Below are 21,604 nucleotides of genomic sequence, written 5' to 3'. Positions count from 1 at the left end.
CTTAGCAAAATTAATGTTTCTTTACTTGCTATAGAATCTCCATGAGAAACAAGTGTGAAAAAAAGTATATTTCATCTTGACAATATCGTCAATGTTTGCTTCCTACTCTCAGACGTATTAAGATGGAAAAGGAGCGTCAGTGGCAGGAGAAGCTGAAGATGGATGAAGAGGAGCGTCAGAGGAGACTCCGGGAGGAGAAAGAGGCCAAACAGAGGGAGGAGGAGGAGAGGGAGAGACAGGCGTTGATCAGAGCTGCAAAAGACCAGGCCGAGCGGGAGTTCAGAGCAAAAGAGGAGGCAGAGCGCAAGAGACGAGAGGAGGAGAGAAGGAAAAGAGAAGACGAGGAGAGGAAGAAAAAAGAAGAGGAGGAGCGTCAGAGGCAGGTGGAGAGACAGAGGCAGGAGGAGGAGAGGAGAAAGCTGGAGGAGGAAAGGAGAAAGCTAGAGGAAGAAAGGAGGAAACTGGAGGAAGAGCGGAGAAAAGAGGAGAAAAGAAGGAAGGACGAGGAGGAGCGGAAGAGGTTAGAGGCGGAAAGGAGAGATGAGGAATGCAGGAGGGAGAGGGAGGAGGAGGAGAGGAGGAGTAAGAGGGCGGCTGAGGCCGCTGTCCGAGATGCAGAGGAGAGGAAAAAGCACGATGAGGAGGAGAGAAAGAGGAGAGAGGAGGAGGACAGGCGAAAGAGGGATGAAGAGAGGAGAAGGCTTCAGCAGGAGCAGCAGGAGGAGGAGAGGAGGAGGCGTGAGGAGGAAAGAAAGAAGGGGGAAGAGGAGAGGAGTAGAAAGAAGGAGGAAGAGGAAAGGAGGAAAGCCGAGGAGGAGAGAAAGAGGAAGGAGGAGGCATCTCGTCAGCAGCAGCAGCCGAGTGTAGTAGGGAAGCTGGATATTCAGGAGAAACTGACGAATCTGCTGAGAGGACTGGAGGAGAGGAAAGGTGAGACAAACACACACACACAAATTATAGAACTTATTTGTGGTCAAATTTAGTGTCTTCCTGTATTTAGTCACAAAACCACTTTTGATGTTGTTTCAGGTGGACAACCCAGGGCCACACATCACAGGAAATCAGCTGCTCTCACTTCCTTCAAAGCGCTTTTTCCGTTCACTGCACGAAACAACGAAGAGCTCAGCTTCAATGCAGATGATATCATTGAGGTTAGAATGAAAATGATGTCCTTTAAAACACAAGTTAGAACTTTCTCCCTACATCTTCCTCACTTTTTTCTCTTCTCTCAAACGTGTCTGTCTCCGCCTGTCAGGTTGATGAGACGACAGAGCGGGAGGAGGGTTGGCTGTATGGCAGCAAACTAGGGAAGATGGGTTGGTTCCCAGAGAGCTACGTTGAGAGAGGGACCCCATCAAACACTTCTAATAATACTGTTGCTGCTGCTGCTGCTGCTGCTGCTGCTGTTCCAACTAAAGTGCCGCTCCAGTCACAGCTTTCCAATGTGCTTGAGGCTGCCAAAGCAGCAGGCACCAAGTCTGCCTTCACACCAACACACTCTCCAAACCTTGCACCCTTGGAGACACAAGGACAGGTGAGTGGTTTACAGACATTATACCACAGGAGCAGCTATGGTCATTTTATAACCATAATATGATTATTGTCTGCACACAATCACTTACAAATGTTCACTGTGCTTTCTTTATTTCTATGCTTCTCTTAGCTGGTGGTAGGAAACCTGCTCGCCCAGGCCCTGTGTTCGTGGACAGCAAAGACAGACAGCCATCTGAACTTCAACAAGGACGATGTCATTCAGGTGCTGGAGCAGCAGGAGAACTGGTGGCTGGGAGAGCTGAACGGTGAAAGGGGCTGGTTCCCGAAGACATACGTGACACTGCTGGGAGAAGAGGAGAGTTCAGAGTAAGTCTGTTTCCCCATTTGTTCGCCAATTACTTCTTCAGTTAACAAAGCACCAGACTTTTGACTAAAAGTATTTTACATTACATTTCATTTAGCTGACGCTTTTATCCAAAGCGACTTACAATAAGTGCATTCAACCATGAGGGTACAAACCCAGAACAACAAGAATAGAGAAAGTACAATTTCTTCAAAAAAAATGTCATTAGTTTCACTTCCTAAGTTAAATTGCAAGCCTTATCTATTTTGATCATTTCTTAGGGACTTGAATAGGATAATAGAGGAAGACTTAAACTTTCAAAGTAGTTTAGTGTAACTTGTGTGTGCCAAAATTTCTGAATCTCAGTCCTTTTTTTGATTCCATTTGTAAACTTACATAAACTAAGTACACATACATACCTGTGTTATACTTTCCAAACCAACATACTGTTGTAGCTGTAGGGAATCATCAAAACAAGGTGTGGTGTCTACAGGTGTGGTATTAAAAGTGTATATGAACACAGAATGATTTCAGCTGGTGTTATACCAAACTGTTGAGGTGAAAGCAAAGCTGAGGCTACACCCCTCCTACTACATTTTAGTTTGAAAATGCCTCCCAGTTGCTACGTTTATGCCTAAAATGGAGACGTTAGGATGGTAGTCTGGACGGACAAACGATGAGATGTTTTCAAACAATGTCACTCTCATTATCTTACTGTTTGTCACTTTTCAGTCATGATTTGACGGCCAGCAGTGAATCCAGAACATTAACACAAAGCAGTTTTTTCTGTAATCAAGCATCTAAATGCAGAGTAGAACATCTACTTCCTGTTAACTCCGACACACACATGCCCAGTGTACGAGACTGGTCGTGTGAATTGGAGTTTTATGTTACTGACATGGAGCTGCTTGTGTGGACGCAGATGGTTTTAGTTTTTTAACGCCATTTTAAAGCAAAGATGTGATAGTATGGATGTAGCCTCAGGCTGGAGTCTGAAGGTAAAGCTCTTAAATTTTGTGAATCATGCACATTCCAACTTTCACCCCTGAGGTTTAAATAGAGACCACATATAAAAAATAGTTTACCAGATGAAAGGCTCAGATATCAGGTAGCAGCTTTGAGATCAACCCCTGCTCCTTCAGAACTGAATGGAAGAAGTTATTCAGATATCTGCTGAGGATGACTCTGTCGAAGTTGTCAAATCACATTCAATATGTACAAGACTCAGGGAGAAAACCTGGACAAACTGATGTGTCCCTCAGATTCTCATGCTACTTCTCAGCCTTTTCTACTGCTGCAGTGGCAGAAACAGCCTCTTGATCCAAAGACAGATAAGCACTTTAAGATGAAATGAGAAATTAAGAGGTGGATGTTCCAGGATGCTTAAAATGAATAAATATTTCAATGTAATTTTGTCTTTTTTTGTGTTTATAGCCTGAAGAGTTCCCCTCCTGATGTTTCAGAGTCCAGTGACGGTCTGCAGCCTGAAGGTGCAATAACACTTGTATTATCCTAATGCAGTTCAGTTGATATTTACATTCATAATTTACATATATTATACTCTCATACTGTGTGTTGCTGTTGCCTACCTTTACCTTATGATTTCCAGGTTATTGAAGGTGCGCACGTGGCATTTTATACTAGTTCCATCCTGACATTGAGTTGTCATACTTGCATCTGTATTTATTATTGAAATACATAAATAACATGTTTGTAATGAAATCCTTATTGTTAAGAGAAGGAAATTTCCCTTTTATAGTCTGTCCTGAAAAGAACGTACAGTCTATAACCTCTTTATCTGTGTTGTTAATAAATGCGAGTTTGAAATCTTCATTCTCCTTAATTCTCCAGTCAAGCTTCTAACTACAATATTTTTTATTTTGTATCTTTTGCTCATGTGTTGTCTTCCTCTCCAGAATATTTGGCATTGTATACCTATGAGTCTCCGGAGCCCGGTGATTTAACGTTCAAAGAAGGGGACATGATCTTGGTGAGCAAGAGGGACGGAGAGTGGTGGAGCGGCTCGATAGGCGACCGCACAGGCGTGTTCCCCAGCAACTATGTCAAACCCAAAGAGACAGATGTAAGAACTCATTGAACACACATGGGATAAGCTAATATATAATGTGGTTCTGTTGAAGTAATAAAAGATTCACAATTTGTATCATTTCAGACATCGAGCATATCTGGAAAGAAGAAGCAAGGTAAACACACCATCTTTTTTTGATAATACATCTGCCTGCGACTCAAATACAAGAACACAACTCTCCTTTTCAATTTTTTGCCGCAGTTTAAATGTAATATTTGTTTATTATTTGTGTGTGTGCACAGAGATTGGCCAAGTGATCAAGGCCCACCCCTCTACTGGCCCTGAGCAGCTAAATCTGGAAAACGGCCAGCTCGTCCTCGTCCTTGGAAAGAACACGACTGGCTGGTGGCTTGGAGAGCTACAGGTCAGTGTTTGCTGCTGTTAACCTGTTTGTTTTGGTCTATAGTCCTGTGTAGGTGGTAACCACAGAGGGTCAGCCGCCAGCTGTGGCACCACATCAGCGCAGCAGCCAGAAGCTCTTTTATCATTGTTAGAGCAGTGGTTCCCAACCTTTTTGACTTGTGACCTTACTGAACTCAGCCAGTATCACTGCTTTCTGGTTAAAACCTCATTATCCACATTTGTGTGTTTTCTGACTCTAGGCCCGTGGTAAAAAGAGACAGAAGGGCTGGTTCCCTTCTTCTCACATCAAAATATTGGGATCCAACAGTGGAAAGTCCACACCAGCACCCCAGCCAGGTAACACACACACTTCTGAAAGTCTTGTAAAAGCCAGAGGTGAAGAGTCTACTACATTTTCTACAATTGTGATGTGATGAAATAAGTTATGTGAGTAAAAACAACAGACAATTTCTCCTCCCTCAGTCTGTCAGGTGATTGCCATATATGACTACACCGCCGCCAACGGGGACGAAATGAGCTTCTCTAAAAGTCAACTGATCAACGTCATGGACAAGAGCAACCCTGATTGGTGGAAAGGAGAGATCAACGGGGTCACTGGCCTGTTCCCCACCAATTACGTTAAGATGACCACGGCGGACTGCGACCCCAGCCAGCAGTGTAAGAAAATCTCTTAAAATCGTATCATGACTGTAGATAGAAGGAAATGTGCGTGTTGAAAACACAGAGACGTTCTGCTTCCATGTGACTAATTCTTTCTGTTCACCGATGCAATCCCCATCTGCCATCACTGATATTCTTTGTTCCATCCATCTCTTCATCTTTTTATTCCTTCTTCTCACTGAGTATCTCACCTTTTTCCCTCCCTCTCACTTCCCAACCTGTATTTCTCCCGCCCTCCCTGTCTCTCCATTCTCCTCTTTCTCCTTCTAGGGTGGTAGAAAGTCCTCTTCCTCCTCAACCACCTCTTCTTCCTCTACTCCTCCTGACTTCAGAGAGACCCACTATTACACTCCTGTCTGAACGGGCAGTGTCTGGACTCCCTGTCGACTAACCTCTCCCTGTGTGTGTGTGTGTGTGTGTGTGTGTGTGTGTGTGTGTGTGTGTGTGTGTGTGTGTGTGTGTGTGTGTGTGTGTGTGTGTGTGTGTGTGTGTGTGTGTGTGTGTGTGTGTGTGTGTGTGTGTGTGTGTGTGTGTGTGTGTGTGTGTGTGTGTGTGTGTAAGAAGCTTAGAGAGTAAACTGGAAAGAAATGCAAACCAATCCTGTTACATGTGAATGAATCAGGACGTAACCAAGTTTCTTATAACTCTCAGTGCTCTTTTGTTTATCCTGTCATTTGTTAAAGCCTTGATGCCTTTTTATCATGAACAGAGGGAAAGAAACAAAAAAGTGTCTGAATCGGAGGAATAGTGGGTCTCTCTGTGGCTTCTCCCTCTTCTTTCCTTTCATTCCCCCTCATAATACACTTATTTTTCTCCCTCCTTTCTTCCAAGTGTATCTTTTTTCTTTCTCACTCTTTGTTTAATCCCTTATTTCCATTCTAACTCTCTCCTCTCTCCTGGGGACTTAGCTGACACAGAGCCCACTATTTTTCTCAGATAAATCCATATTCAGACAATTTTTGCTGTTACTTTCTAGGCCTTTTTCTCTCATAGAGTTAGTACAAATAATGCACAAACCTTGAAGCCTGTTGCTAATTTGAGATAGCCCACATTCATGCCCAAGACTCCTGCATTTATTTAAAATGCTTGCAGCAAGTCATGAAGTTTGCCCGCTATATTCATAAAATAAATATGTTCAAATGAATATAATAAAACATATTTAGATTTTGCTCAGGATTAAGTTAGAAACTTGAGTTGACAGTCTGCTAAAATGTTAGATTTGAATTACAAATCCTTCCCTTTATTTGACCTGTTGCCTTTAACCATTTTGCAGTGGACCTTTGATTTTATGCCTTTGAAAACCAGTTCAACTTTATCTGGACAAAAAATGCTTGGAGTATTTTGTCTATATATTTAAAAGCCATAACTGGGTCAGCTGTCATCACTAATGGGGACAGAAGTAGTTTTGAAGTGAGACAACCACTGACAGACATAAGCTTTACCTCCTGCAGTGATATGAGAAACTGCTGCTGCACCTTATATTAGCTGAATGCTGCTTTGCTGCTATGAATGTTTTTTGTCTCTGCAGAAAGTGAATGCACCTTGAAAAATAATTATTATAGGATTTATTTCTTCAGGTCCTCAAGTAAACAATAATTATCTATGCAAGCGTCACATCTGTGGATCTGTTACTCGGTCTGATAAACACTGAGGTAAAACCACATCAATCAAATGAAAAATTATAAATACACTCTGATGAACACTAATGCAAGTCAAACCAAACTGCTGCTAATGTGTTTGCACTGTTCTCTTTCATTTTAATTCTGAAATTGTATCAGACCTCACTTGGATTTCAAGTAAAACAGTGTGAAGTTGCATTAAGAGTTCACAACAGCAAAGGCTGTTAGCACAACTGACTTGGGCGTATACATGAAAGACATTTATGGTACAAGATGATGAAAATATTTTTGAAGATGTGCCTATTAATATATTTCTGATTCTGAAATAAAACATTAAAAATAAAGACTTCTTTGCGATCATAGAAGTGTTGCTCTATGTAATGTCTTTGCTCAGCTCGTGTGTGTGTGTGTGTGTGTGTGTGTGTGTGTGTGTGTGTGTGTGTGTGTGTGTGTGTGTGTGTGTGTGTGTGTGTGTGTGTGTGTGTGTGTGTGTGTGTGTGTGTGTGTGTGTGTGTGTGTGTGTGTGTGTGTGTGTGTGTGTGTGTGTGGTCAATACAATAAATGCGGTTAAGATGAACAGATATATTTGAGACTCAGCATTACATCCTTTTTTTTCTTCATTAAAATTCGTCCGTCGTCGTTTTCTTTTCATAAATTCAGACACTCCCTGATTCTTCGAGCAGCTTAACTCTTTTTGTGCAACTAAGTCTTAAATAATTGCAACTCAGAAAATTTTATATGATAAGTTGTATCCCTTTTAATATTGGCTTAAATGTTTTACTGTTGCAGCCTTAGATTTCTGACCTGGACATCAGTGTTTGGTCTTGTTTTAGGGGCAGAAATGATAGAAAATACAAAATGAGAAAGGTAACGTGCACTGAATGGGTGAGAGAGAAAGAATGAAGACATTCCTCTTCCTGTTTTGGGACAAGCAGATTTGGTCCAGGAGACGTTTCACTCTGACACCAGCAATTAGAAGATAACAGCACAGAAGGTGAAAGAGACAAACAGGAGAGACGGAGAGAAACCGATAGCAATGACTTTACAGAACAGATTTCACTTTTTAAACCTTTGGGGCGAGAGAGACAGTGAGGGGGAAGGAGGAGAAGGGGAGGAAAGGAAAGGGTCAGTGAGCGAGAACCAGTCCGTTTCTACAGGACCCTCACAATGGTCTAATGGGCACCAGGTATCAGGTAAGTGTACGTGTGTTGGAGTGTGTGGTGATCTAGTGTTTCTTATTTATTTGTCCATTCCAGTTCTTCTTCTTCTTCCTTTTTTGTTGTCTTCCTCCTCCTTTCTGAAGGTTCCAGTAATGACACATGAGAAGGTGCAGTAAGAAGAGTTAAAAGCAGCTTTGTAGTGTGTGCGTGTTCTCCATGCCAGAGCCACCAGCAGGGGGCAGTAAATGCAGTGACATGTTGCTGTGGTGTAAGCAGTGTAGTTTTGTTACAGTTAATACAACCATCCGCCCTCTTGTGTGTTCTTCCTCTCATGCAGGGTGTGCAGACCTGAACAGCCTGGACTCAATGAGCCCTCAGGAGAAGAAGAGACAGGGTTACATCCACGAGCTGATACAGACCGAGGAGAGATACATGGTGGACTTGAATATAGTGCTGGAGGTGATGCGCACACACACACGCACACTCACACACATGTCCCTCTGGGAAACTCGTGTGTCGACCAAATAAAATTGTGTCAGGATGTCTTCAAGTTCCTCTGATCTCATACCTGACGGTGTGTAAACAATCTGTGTCTGTAGGTTTTCCAAAGGCCTATGTCAGAGTCAGGCCGGGTAAATGATGCAGAGATGTCCATGATCTTTGTCAACTGGAAAGAACTGCTGGCCTGCAACACCAAACTTCTCAAGTAAGTATCTCATGAACAAAGAGGATGGGCTCTAGAAGGAGCATTCATTCTGATATGTTAAATGCAATGTTTTTACCGTTGTGTACAAACCTAGAGCTACATGTGTTTACATATGTACATGTTTGCAGGGCTCTGCGCGACCGTAAGAAGACGGGTGGGGACAACATGCCGGTGCAGATGATTGGAGATATACTGGCTGCGGAGCTGTCCCACATGCAGCCTTACATCCGTTTCTGCTCCTGCCAAATCAACGGAGCCACGCTGCTCCAGAATCGCACCGACAACGAGCCGGACTTCAAGACCTTCCTCAAGGTACGGAGGAGAGAGGGAGCAGGAGAGTTGGGGAAAACAAGTCATAACACGAGAGAGAAGAAATGTGGCGCCATGGTGAAGGTCCTCACTGAGATAGAGAAAAGATGGACTTCATCATATTTTAACGATTCAATGTTTAACCATTTCTCATTAAAAGGTCCTATGTTATATAAAATAGACCTATGTTATATATTTTGTTGACTTTAGTACATTACATTATCCAAAACTTTTCCAACATTGTTTAAACAAAGAGAAATCCACAAGGAAAAAATAATTAAAGTTTTACTTTATAAACTTACAACTTGTTCTTTTTGTTTTCTTCCTATTTTTAGTTTATTTTGTCTGTCTCTCTCTTTTATCATTTGCAACTTTGATGGGGAATCAAAATAATGCTGCTGCATATTTAAAAAAAGAAGTTGCGTTGTTTCTTTGTTTTTTTCTTAAATTCACTTGCATGTAGTGTTTTAGAAGTGTAACATTTGACTCTTTGAAATCTCCAAATTCTCTGTTGTCATATGAAAGAAGAAACAAGAATCTTATATTATTCTTATTCTTCAATATTGTTTTTTATTCCCATCAGAAAATCGCCACAGACTACAGGTGTAAGGGAATGCCGCTGTCCAGCTTCCTGCTGAAACCCATGCAGAGGATCACACACTACCCACTGCACATCAAAAGTGTAGGTCAACGTGGTCATGAGCGTGTTTGAACTACTTGTTAAGTGGTTCAATTATTGGACCTACTTTGTGTGATGAGGAAAAATAAAAAGTGTAATTAAATTCTTGTGTGTGTTTTTAGATCCTGGAGTCCACTGCAGAGGGCCATGCTGATCGAGATCCTCTGAGAGAGGCTCTGGAGCGAGCGGAGGAACTCTGTCAACAGGTTCATTTCTTCACTTAAACACTCATTCATCACTTTATTCTGGATGAAACATATTTTTCTGTTTTATTTAAATGATGTTTGATGCTGAATGTTAAACTTGACCAGGTGAACGAGGGCGTTCGAGAGAAGGAGAACTCTGACAGACTGGAATGGATTCAGACCCATGTACAATGTGATGGTGCTGCAGAGGTATTAAACCTTATTAACTCAACTAGAACTAGCTCGATTAACTTATAAGGTTTTATTACCAAAAGGTTTGATAATGCCCAGTTCTAAAGATCATGTGAATTTCTTTGAATTGTTTTTACTTTTTTCCCCACAGAACCTGGTCTTTAACTCTCTTACCAACTGTTTAGGCCCCAGGAAGTTACTCCACAGTGGTAAGGTGAGTAACACTCAAGTGTTTCTGAAACTGTGGAAACACAGCCGGGGAACAACTCTGGTGGGTTTTCCTATTCTAAAAAAAATAAGTATTACAGTGATACAGGGAGATTAAATGTGAAACATTACAGGGTCCGATCCTGTAATGTCCTGGTTACATGTCATTAGCCTCAGACGACTTTCACAGAGGAGATGAGCCGAAACCAAAGAATCTGATACAGTGATGACATGTCACCACTTAAATATTGTCATGATAAACTCAAACCATTTGCTTGCTGTGTCGAGAACAAATGTATTTTGATGCTGAGCAGTTCATAATATTACGAGAGTCATCACTGAGGGGAGAGGATTTGCAAAAGTAATACTGTCAGGCTCGTGTTATTGTGATGTTGATGAACTTTCTGTGATGTGTTTGTGTGACGTCTTTCTAGATGTTTAAGGCAAAGAGCAACAAGGAGCTGTGGTCTTTCCTCTTCAAAGACTTCCTGCTACTGACGTATGCAGCGAAACAGTTCACCTCTTCTGGGCCCGATAAACTGTTCAGCAACAAGAACAATGCACAGCTCAAGATGTACAAACCGGTAAGACACACACACACACACACACACACACACACACACACACACACACACACACACACACACACACACACACACACACACACACACACACACACACACACACACACACACACACACACAAGTGGTAATGTGATGTGAGACTTCATATTTTCTTTATTCACATCTGTATGAAACATTTCCATGTTATTATGTGTGTTTATATATTTCCATGTATGACAGTTGGCCGTATTTGTGTTTCCTGCAGCCTGTGCTGTTAAATGAAGTTCTGGTGAAGCTTCCTGATCCTTCCAGTGACGAGCCCATTTTCCACATCTCACACATTGATAGAGTCTACATCCTCAGGACTGACAACATCAATGAACGGTATATGCTTACACACATATATATATATATATATATATATATATATATATATATATATATATATATATATATATATATATATATATATATATATATATATATATATATATATATATATATATATATACTGTATATCTACACACACAGACAGATGTTGTGTGTCTGTTGGTGTATTTACTCTGTGTTTGTGCTGTCAGGACGGCGTGGGTTCAGAAGATCAAGGCTGCGTCTGAAGAGTTTATTGACACGGAAAAGAGAAAAAGGGAAAAAGCTTATCAAGGTTTGTGGAGACTCGCATAGTTTTACTGATGCCAACACATATGATGATATCTCAGAGTAATGTGTGTTTGTGTGTGTTTGCAGCTCGGTCTGTGAAGACAAGTGGAATTGGCAGACTCCTCGTGACCATCTTAGAAGCCACTGAGCTCAAGGCGGGAAAACCAAGCGGTGAGCTTGAATAAACTCCTGTATTTAAAAACACACTGTTGGAATCCAGCGATCAATCCCGGCTGCTTTTAATATCTAATGAAGCAAAATAAGCCACAGATTAATTGTATTATTCTGCCATTGCTCAGTTTACTTGAAGTATGAGGCCTCTTAATGCTGCAGTTATTCTTTTTTCCATAATGCAGAATTTTTATTTTATGCTGTCTATCATGCATAATTTCTTCTTTGTTTATATATATTTACCATCTTGGAGGTTATGTTTTCACCTGTGTGTGTTTGTTGGGTTGTTTTATTGTTTTGTTTATTGGTTAAAGCAAAAACTGCCAATTACCTACTAAACTGATTTCCACTAAACTTGGTGGAGGGATGAGGCCTGGGCCTGTGGAGGCCCCATTACATTTTGGTGCAGATAAAGATTAAGAGGTGGCTCAAGGACGTTTTTTAACATTTTCAGTACTTTTTCAGGAAATAAGGCTCATATCTTGGTTATTTTTACTGTTTAGGACTGTGTTTTATGACATATTAATTATATAGGATAAGAACTAGACAATCGTGTGTAGGATTGTTTGGGCTTAGTGGACGTATGCACTTAAATGTTTTCTTTCCTCTTCCATATACTCCTCTTTGCTGTTGCTCTCCTCGTCATTCTTTCTTTTTCTCTCCTCCTTTTCTCCAATTTCTTAACCTACCATCACAATCCTTCTCCCCGCCCCTCGTCCTGTCTCCCGTCCCTCCTCCAGGTAAAAGTAACCCTTACTGTGAAGTGACCATGGGAGCTCAGATCTTCACGTCGAGGACGCTGAATGACACGCTGAACCCCAAGTGGAACTTCAACTGTCAGTTTCACATCAGAGATATTTACCAGGACGTCCTCTGCATCACCGTCTTTGAAAGAGACCAGTTTTCACCTGATGGTCAGTTACCTGCTATATGTTCTCCCAACTGCCAGATTAAATTGTAATAGAGTTGTTTAAATAACCAGAAAGGGCTAAATTTGACAAATCTGTGTAGTAATTGTATCATAAGTGCATTTTAAAAATATCTCGATAAATATATTTTTTACCCAATATTTGTTAATTTTCATCTGAGCATTTTTGTACAAACTCAGTTCTTCAAAACACACATGAACTTGGATTTTTCTTTTTTTGTACCAGTTTTCCTGGGTCGGACCGAGGTTCCCGTAGCAACCATTAAAAAGGAGTTGGAGAACAAGGGACCAGTGACGCGACGTCTTCTGCTGCACGAGGTCCCCACAGGGGAAGTGTGGGTCCGCCTCGACCTGCAGCTCTTCAGCGGCAAATAGTCATGTAGACTGAACTGAAATAAGAAACCACGTCTTCTATCAAGACATCCAAATGAGGATAAAATACCAAAATAAGAAAAAGCTGCTTTTTGTCACATACACAAAGTCTGATGGTTCCTGCATCGACCAACACACCCCTGAAAACTGTGTTTCACACAGAGGCCTTAATATTTGAATATCAACCAGCACTAATGATAATAATAATACCTCTTCTTATGTTGTCTGAATCTTCCAATAGGAATTAGAGCTGTATAATTATCGTCTAATGATGACGTCAGATGGAAAGGGAAGCTCAGTCAGTGCAGGAGTTTGCTCCTTTATGATATTTACACTTAAAAAGAACTAAAGCCTGTTTTCTCAGACAGTGGAGACAGTTTGTCATGAAGCTTGTTCTTGGTCCTCGACTGTAATGATCTATAATATCAGAGGAAGTTAAAGAGCAATTAACAAAGCAATAAAACCATAAATATAAAGGTTTTCTCTAGAATCACCCAGCTCGAGTTTGAATTGTTCAGTCACTGACACACAGTTTACCAATTTCGTTCAGTGGAAGTTAAAGTAGCTAGTGTTTCTCTTGACTTTCAGGATATGTATTAGTCGAAGATGAACAGATTGTGACTGGCTTCCATGACAACACTTTTTATCATCACTGACTGTAAGCTGTCCGGTCTCAGTGGCATTAAGGGCATCATCACCAGCAGATGGCAGCATAGAAATACATTGGACAAAGTGACAATGAAGATGTTTGTCAGTGGCTCTGATCTGGAGTCAGTTTACCACTGTAGACAGAAGATCTCAGGATGTGTTGTTCTGGGATGAGTCACTGTAACCATTAATCTTTGTCTTTAGTGTGTATTTGTGTGTGTGTGTGGTTTAAAAGCATAGAGATGCTTAACAAATGGCTAAGGGCTCTTGACATGCTGCAGCTTTTGGAGTTGATTTTTAACTTCGGGCCTTTTGTCATATTTGAACTAAAATCTTTTAATCTCACTGGGATGATCATCTGTTTTGGATAGACGTCTTTTTCTCAGCTTTTTCTTCAGCTAAGGCCAAATAATTTATCCAAGTGTGTGTGTGTGTGTGTGTAAAGTAATCTAGGTGGAGAAAATGAGGGAGGAATAAAAAGCTGTCATGATTTTGTTTCACCTCGAACTCCTCCACCTCTTCTTGCTTTACTCTTCTGTGTAGAGGATTTTAGGGATGTCTGTGTTTTGAGGTGACGCAGATTGGCGGATTATGTTTATCAGCACTAATGAACAGTATTTGCTCTCTTGTATTTTCGTTATTTACATTTTGACCCTGCTAGATTCACTCTCCACTCTCAACACTGCAGAAACATCCACCATTAAAACCATACAAGGATATGATGTGTAGAAGCTGTATAATTATGTTGTAGGTTGACTTTTTTTGGTGTCTTCTGCTTTCTTTTTGCTCTCTTGCTCTCATCCTGTTTATTTTCCCACTCTGAGCGCCTGCTGGTGCTCTGAATATTAACGAGAAAGTGTCGTATTTATTTCTTAATTTATGCATGTGTGACTATACAAAGGTTTGGAGCAGCTCTGCGTGCTGTGTCATCTTGGACCAGTTGGTATCCACCGGGTTTGTTTTGATCAGGTGTGACAGCAGATATTAAAAATGTCTTCATCTTCATCTGCGGTTGAGTTTTACTGTAAGTAGACTAGGTCACTAGTCTTTTTGTTAGCCCTGCTGTTTCCTGCTCTCATTCTGTTCATTTGTCTTATTCAATCAACAAATCTGTTTTTTAATCTTGAATTGATGTTGATATTTTCTGTTTGAGGATTATGTGCAAAGAGACTGGTCTACCTTCTTAGTGTGTGTAGGGGTGTTTTAAGTTTGTCTTTGCTTTTTATTTTCCTGAGTTTATGGCCTGTCGAACTCAGACTGGAGTCTGTAACCTGCTGTTTGTACTCACTTTGGCCTCTTTGTGGCACTCTCTCTATTCAGGGTTTCTTAAGTCAAATTAAAGGCATTAAAAGTGAACAAACTGTCGTATTATTATTGGCTGTCTGAAAAAAGTGATCTTTAACATTGTAAACTTTGAGCACACAACCTCCTACTGCAGAACATAGAGGGTGAACTTCAGCTTTAGGTTTAATCTGTCAACCGGTGACACTTCACAATGTAAAAGCAACTCCTTTCAGAAATCATTTAACTGCTCTACTACTTACACGTACAAAATCACACCATGATTGTTATCAGCGCCACCAGAAGATGGACCTGCTACTCACCTCCGCAAAGGAGGTCATGGTTTCAAGTCTGTCTGTCTGTCAGCAGGATACAAAAAAACCTCTAAATCCATTTTATTAAAACTAGGTGGATGGTTTTTGGAGGGGATTCGGTTAAGGGGCTGGATCCAGAATTTATTTCCCCCTCTATTAAACATTGTGAGGGGTGTTTTTATGACATTTACACCGAACTCTAAGGAAATAATTCTTGGATTTTTATGAAAAAACTAATTAGGCATAGAAAGAAAATTGATATTGAATATGTGCCTTGGTGGAGTTATTTTAAGTGTCTTTCTTTTGTCTGGAATCAATATGAGGTAATCGTGATAAAAAATCATTTATAAAAGCTGCCTACAATGACGACAGGGTTAATGCGTGAGAGGTAATATATTGATATATTAATATATTGTTTAGTAATGTATAGTAAATGTTTAGTTTAATTCATCATTAAACCAGACTCAACTTCAAGTTAATTCAAGCAAAGGAAATCTTGAAGTCAGTAAAAATTTGTGGGATCTTATTTCATTGTCCCTGATTTCTGTGGTTGTCCAGCCACAGAGTCACGGGGGTTGAGTGTGGAGCTGTCAGTGCGCACCAATAGGCCTCATTATGTCCTTCTTCATCCTCCACTGACTCTGGGTCCACAGGAGCAGCAGTCGTTATGTAAGCACACTGAGCGGCTCTGTGAGGACAGCAACACACACGGCTGCAGAACAGAGTCGACCACGTCAGCTGAACGCAGCCTCCTGCAGCACAGTGCTCATGTGGTGTAGTACACATTCAGTGCAGTGATATTAATGATGGAAACTGACAGTAACCCATTTTTTTGCCCTTGGTTTGAAAAACAAATGTGTCACAAACATTGCTGAACCACTGTGGATTTTCTCTAGATCGTGATGGCAAAATAAGCTTCCTCAGCTCGACAGACCTTTTTGGCATCTTTCAGCTCATTGTTTGTTCTGGGTCAGTCTCACCACTGTCTTCAGGGACATTTTCACCTGCAGCTCTGAGCATTGGTGAAGCATTTAGAGGCCGAATATAGAGACATTTCATTCAGTAGGTGGTGGCGACCAAAGACGGAGCAACAAGGAAAGACTATTGGACTTGAATTCAGCAGGTGGGCACAAACACAAATGTGTCTCCATAACTGTTTGATGTGTAAATAAGCAACTTTAAAGGTGATAATGTGTTAATAATATGCTTTCCCCTGACTCCAATTGGCGATTTCAGGCAGGTTTTAATCTGTATATGCTCAGTGTGTCAACTGCTGAGTTAAAGTGTCACTCATAAGACTAGATGGCTCCACTTAGTTGATACTGGTGTTAAGAAGAAAATGTTATCATGGGATTAATGTGGTTTTGTTACAGCTGCCACCTCAAACTAAATTTGCCTTTGTACCCTACTGACAATATAAAAAAAAACTTGAGTTACAGTTTCTGTTTCTCTTAATATTTCATCTGTGTATTATTTAATGAATAAATATACTGGAAAGGCAGAGGGATGAGGTGAAGGGAGAGAGAGATGGGCAGAGAGGAAGCTAGTGAGAGGAAGTAGAAAAGAAAAGTGCAGTACAGCAGAAGAAGAGAGTAGTTTGAAGGAAGAGGGAGAAGAAACAGAGTATGAGAGAGAGAGAGAGAGAGAGAGAGAGAGAGAGAGAGATGTACAAGGAGTAAGAGTCTGAAAGACCCTCAGTTCTACTTGATTCAGTCATGGGAATGATTTGATTATCACCACATGAACAGCTGTCTTATGTAACACACACACACACAATAACTAAAAATAATGAGGGGTCTGTGCTCTGGCCAAAAACATACACTGATTAAAGTTGGCCTGTAGCAAAAAGAGAGTAAAATAGCTTTCACATTAAAGAAAATCTACAGATGAGGTCAGATGAGGCACTCTCTCTCTATTTCTCTATAACATGAACACGGTAAATAAAACAGAATGCAAATGTTTCTTCCGATTTACTCATTTAGTTGTTGACCAGGTTTATATTCAGAATAAGGAAAGAAAACTTGCCTACCTGATCTACCTTTACATATAAAAGTATCATTAAGAGTTATAATTACCAAACAATTCATCACACAGCTCCTTGTATATAAAAAGGTCCTCTGTAGTCATGAAGCCACAGAGCAGTACTGTATATAATTCCTCTCAGTTGGTGCTTTATGTTTCTGATTTTGCTTTGAGTTTTCCTCTATTCAATATTGTTTCAGGTATTTTCGGGGTGGGGAAAGCTCCAGCTACTCACTGCTCACAAACACTACATGTCGATCACCCAACAGCAGACACAGTGAGTAGTGCAGCATTTGGCAGCTGAAGAGACAGATGTTTTCCCTCAGTTGTTTGACGTGTGGTATTTGTTGTGCATCAGATTAGCCACTCCCACAGCTATTTACAAGATTATTATCAATGCAACTTCCCTGACGGCCAAGTTGAAGCTCATTTTTATATATTCTCTAGTTTAAGCAATGATAATGCAATCTACTTTAGAAATGTATCAGGGTTTATACAGAAAAGACTCTCCTGCATAGAAACCTCTAACTGCAGCTCTCAGTATACACTGAGAAGAACTATAAATACTAGAGTAACGTACAAGTACTTCAAAGTTTTACCCAGAGGAGAAGGCTGGTCATACAATGATGTCAGTAATGAATATTTCCTGTGGAGTCAAAGCCTCTGTGCTATAGAGCTCCACTGTTGCTTAAACATTACTGAACATGTATCAGTGAACCACTGTTGCACTGGTTTCAACCAAAATAAAAAAATGTATTCACACTGCGCTCTAGAGACCAGGGAAGATTAAACAAGCTGACGTATGAAGACAATGAGAAGACTATACAACAACAATAATGATGCTAAACAGAGCAACACCACAACAACAGTTAACATGGAGGAGATTCAGATCGTCGGTTTATGTGTCACATGACGTTCTCCTGCAGCTCCATAATGTCCATGCATTGAACATCATTACATCTTTTATTTCATCAAAATCCATGAATCATTCCCTCAGAAAACAGTGCACACAAACTTTCATGCTGCTGTAAATGTGTCTTAATCTGCAGCTAAAAATAGTCCCCAACAGTTGCACTCTGTACTGAAGCTGGAGTTTAGCTGCTTGATGAAAAACTCAAGTGTCCTGGTGATTTAGAGATTATCAAACCATTTCTAAAAGGTAAAATGATATGTTTTCCTCACTTCCAGACCAAAGCAAACACAGAGAACCGTGGGCTCTCCTCTGCAGCTCACTTTGAATATTGTGAATAGTAACTACCTTAATCCATTAGAGAATGACCCAGTTTTATTTTGATGCAGCTCTGACCTGAAGGTTCATCATGAATAATGAAGTGAGTATACGTGTGGAGCAAAGAGTGGACCGGTGTGCACAGGTCGTCCAGTGTCCCCGTGCACCCAGCATCTGCGTCTCACTGCTCCTCGTGCTGCTTCAGACATGATGGACAACAATTCCTCACGGAACACACTGTACAAAGACCGTTAATATTTTATCAGCCTGAGCGGGAGGTGCAGAAACTGATGCATTATGGATGGTAAGTGGTTGTATATTCTGTATGTAGAACAAGGTTTAGATATATGTGTTTTTATTATCGATAATTATGATGATGAGGTGATAAGGTGATGTCATTGATGAAGGCGTCAGACAAATGTCTTGTTTTTATTGTCTTCACGTTAATCTATATTTTCTTCTCGTTAAATATATGGAAGAAGCATGAACTTAATTGGTGGAATTGCTCAGTAAACGTTTTCCGACGGTTCTTCTAATCTACATGTTTTTCTACTTGTCCGCCATTTTCTTTATTAACTCCGCCAAGGAGCTTGTGTTGTTGTCTGTGTTTGTTTGTCTCTTAGTTACCAGGATTAAGCAAAAAAGAACAGGACTAGCAGATCTATAAAACTTTTTTGAACATCGTGAGATTTTTCAAGTTGGATTTTTTCAACATGTTTGTTTGTTTTATCATTGAGGTTATCTGGTTACACTCTCTTTAAAATGTTAAGAACCAGACAATCATTCGGCCTGGGCGGAGGTTATTATGGTTCCTTCTTTTTTCTTGACTTTCCTTTTCGAGAGGATAGGACAGAGAATAATTGAACTTGATGAAAAACTACAGGCATATTTAGGAGACTGATATTTATGAGCGTGTGTGGTTTCATAAGGTGACTGTTGGGCCAAGGCGGAGTGCTCCTCTAGTTTTTCGTGGGGGTACTTGATTTATTAATATTTCTATAGAGACTTCCACACAGAAACTCCTTTCAAAATGTTCCACACAATTAGGAAATTATCAGATGCAACCAGTTATCAGATGTATTTCATACTTTCTAAATTTCATACTTTCTAAACTACTGTTTTGTGTTGAAATCTTTTTACCACTTTGACAATCAGCCTGTACTTCCAGCCAGACACCGACCATGTGAAGCAGACGGAAAGCAGCAGCAGTGGAAACAATGAAGGAGAAGAGTGCACAGGTTGTTCTGATGGTGGTGAGGAGGATGAGGAGGGAAAAAAGTGAGAGGAAATGCTGAAGAGTATTTTCCCAAATCCCTCTCACAATGTGGAAGCTTTCTCACCTTTCTTTAATGCCCGGGGTGTAATAACGACACGAACAACAACCATGAAGTAATTATCCGTTAATGTCTATTTTAATGTTTTCTTGCCTGTAAATGTTCATCATAGAGAGGAGAGCTAAAAACAAATGTGATTACAGATTGTGCAGACTAAAGCACATATGGGATCACAATTCTTTTGAGTCATATTAAATGGTGTATAAACAGTAAATTACCAACAACTCTAATAATCTCAATGGAAACATGTGTTTAGTTGTTGATTCAGTGTTTTGTAATTTGATTTGAATGAATATAAGAGAGGGAATAGGTCCACAGACACTGCACATGCAGAGGGTCCACAATCTATTTATACGCCCCTAAACACGTTGTCAAGTCAAACAACAAAACACAAACACTCTGTTAGAAGCCGAAAGGTTTTAGCAGACATGCATGCAAGGTGTTTTTAGTTTTTCACAGACCTGTTGAGAGCTCTTTCCCTGAATAATTCTGTCAGACCCCAACCCGACCTGAAGTGGAGTGGGTGGGTTTTTCCTGTTTTCCCCTGTTGTATAACATCAGCACAAACAGAACCTGCCATTAACAGGTTGGCTGATAAAAGTTTCATCAGCATTACCTGATATAAAGTTATTTTTAGAGAACTGCTGATTTAGCTCCGAAACATCGCTCCCATAAAACTCAGTCAAGCGCAGACACGCTAGCCCCCTCCCACGCGCACATGTTACACAGTTTCCAACCATAAACAACAATATTGACAACAGCAGCAGGCATATAATCATTCGGCTGTGTGTGTGTGTGTGTGTGTGTGTGTGTGTGTGTGTGTGTGTGTGTGTGTGTGTGTGTGTGTGTGTGTGTGTGTGTGTGTGTGTCAGTAAGGAGGTGAATTCCCAAACAGCTAAATTAAATCCAAGTTCTCTCTCTCTTTCTCTTCTTCTCTAATGTCTCATCTCTCTATTCACAACAAAAAGTTTATAAGCCGCACATTTTAGATTTTTCATGCATTTGTCTGTTTCAGTTCATGTGTTGTTAATCCAGGTTAATTTTTTCAGTTAATCAGTTTAAATTCGAGTAACTATTCATCTGTTTGGAACTTCATTTGTGTAAAAGCACCACTGGGTATTATACTTACATAAAGCATGCAACATTCAACAAATAACAGACAGCATGCAACATACAACATACAACATACAACATACAACATTCCACATACAACATACAACATACAGAATACAACATACAGCGAATCACATATAGCATACAACATACAACATACTGCATACAACATACAACATACAACATACAGGTTCTGGTCCAGGCTCTGGTCATCTCACGCCTAGACTATTGTAACTCCCTCCTGGCAGGTTTACCTGCTAGTGCCATCCGACCTCTGCAGCTCATCCAGAATGCAGCAGCTCGACTGGTCTTTAACCTAAGTTCACTCACACTACTCCGCTCCTCCGCTCCCTTCACTGGCTACCGGTGGCTGCCCGCATCCGTTTCAAAACATTAGTACTTGCGTACTGTGCTGCGGACATGGTCCAGGACATGGTCAAACGTTACACCCCAGCCTGTTCACTCTGCTCTGCTTCTGCCAATCGGCTTGTTGCTCCCTCACTGCGAGCTAAACACTCATCAAAATCACGACTGTTTGCTGTCCTGGCTCCTAAATGGTGGAATGAGCTCCCCATGGACATCAGGACAGCAGAAAGTCTACACATCTTCCGCTGCAAACTAAAAACACACCTCTTCCGACTATACCTTGAATAAAAGTTTAAACTAACAATTTAGTAGCACTTAAATGGCACTTACTTATAGCACTTTGTAGTTTGGCTTTTTTGAAGAAATTGTACTTTCTTGAATCTTGTTGTTCTGGGTTTGTACCCTCATGGTTGAATGCACAAGTCGCTTTGGATAAAAGCGTCAGCTAAATGAAATGTAATACAGCGTATCACATACAACATACAACATACAACATACTGCATACAACATACAACATACAACATACAACATACAACATACTGCATACAACATACAGCATATAGCACACATCATACAGCAGTCAGCATACTGTGTATCA

The 21,604-nt window shown here is 40.6% G+C and overlaps 1 protein-coding gene across 2 annotated transcripts in view; it reads left to right on the top strand.

Moving 5' to 3' along the window:
• The window catches only part of itsn2b (intersectin 2b), a 30,793-nt gene extending 16,089 nt beyond the window's left edge, over positions 1–14,704 (top strand). Inside the window, exons 18-40 of one of the 2 annotated variants that reach the window (XM_034577000.1) lie at positions 113–930; positions 1,030–1,151; positions 1,256–1,534; positions 1,667–1,860; positions 3,272–3,327; positions 3,754–3,920; positions 4,011–4,041; positions 4,169–4,290; positions 4,529–4,625; positions 4,752–4,946; positions 8,066–8,187; positions 8,328–8,434; positions 8,563–8,746; positions 9,327–9,425; positions 9,545–9,628; positions 9,734–9,817; positions 9,951–10,013; positions 10,441–10,590; positions 10,835–10,953; positions 11,151–11,233; positions 11,317–11,400; positions 12,141–12,314; positions 12,555–14,704. In XM_034577000.1, coding sequence (XP_034432891.1) covers positions 113–930; positions 1,030–1,151; positions 1,256–1,534; positions 1,667–1,860; positions 3,272–3,327; positions 3,754–3,920; positions 4,011–4,041; positions 4,169–4,290; positions 4,529–4,625; positions 4,752–4,946; positions 8,066–8,187; positions 8,328–8,434; positions 8,563–8,746; positions 9,327–9,425; positions 9,545–9,628; positions 9,734–9,817; positions 9,951–10,013; positions 10,441–10,590; positions 10,835–10,953; positions 11,151–11,233; positions 11,317–11,400; positions 12,141–12,314; positions 12,555–12,703 — 3,583 coding nt within the window. In that variant the 3' untranslated portion in view covers positions 12,704–14,704. Of the gene's footprint in view, positions 1–112; positions 931–1,029; positions 1,152–1,255; positions 1,535–1,663; positions 1,861–3,271; positions 3,328–3,753; positions 3,921–4,010; positions 4,042–4,168; positions 4,291–4,528; positions 4,626–4,751; positions 4,947–8,065; positions 8,188–8,327; positions 8,435–8,562; positions 8,747–9,326; positions 9,426–9,544; positions 9,629–9,733; positions 9,818–9,950; positions 10,014–10,440; positions 10,591–10,834; positions 10,954–11,150; positions 11,234–11,316; positions 11,401–12,140; positions 12,315–12,554 lie in introns of both variants that reach the window. The other variant, XM_034576992.1, reaches the window with a different exon arrangement.
• The last annotated feature ends 6,900 nt before the right edge of the window (positions 14,705–21,604 follow it).

The sequence above is a fragment of the Hippoglossus hippoglossus genome, chromosome 3 (assembly GCF_009819705.1).
Source record: "Hippoglossus hippoglossus isolate fHipHip1 chromosome 3, fHipHip1.pri, whole genome shotgun sequence".
In the NCBI taxonomy this organism is placed as follows: domain Eukaryota; kingdom Metazoa; phylum Chordata; class Actinopteri; order Pleuronectiformes; family Pleuronectidae; genus Hippoglossus; species Hippoglossus hippoglossus.
This window is presented reverse-complemented; position numbering and strand designations above follow the sequence as displayed.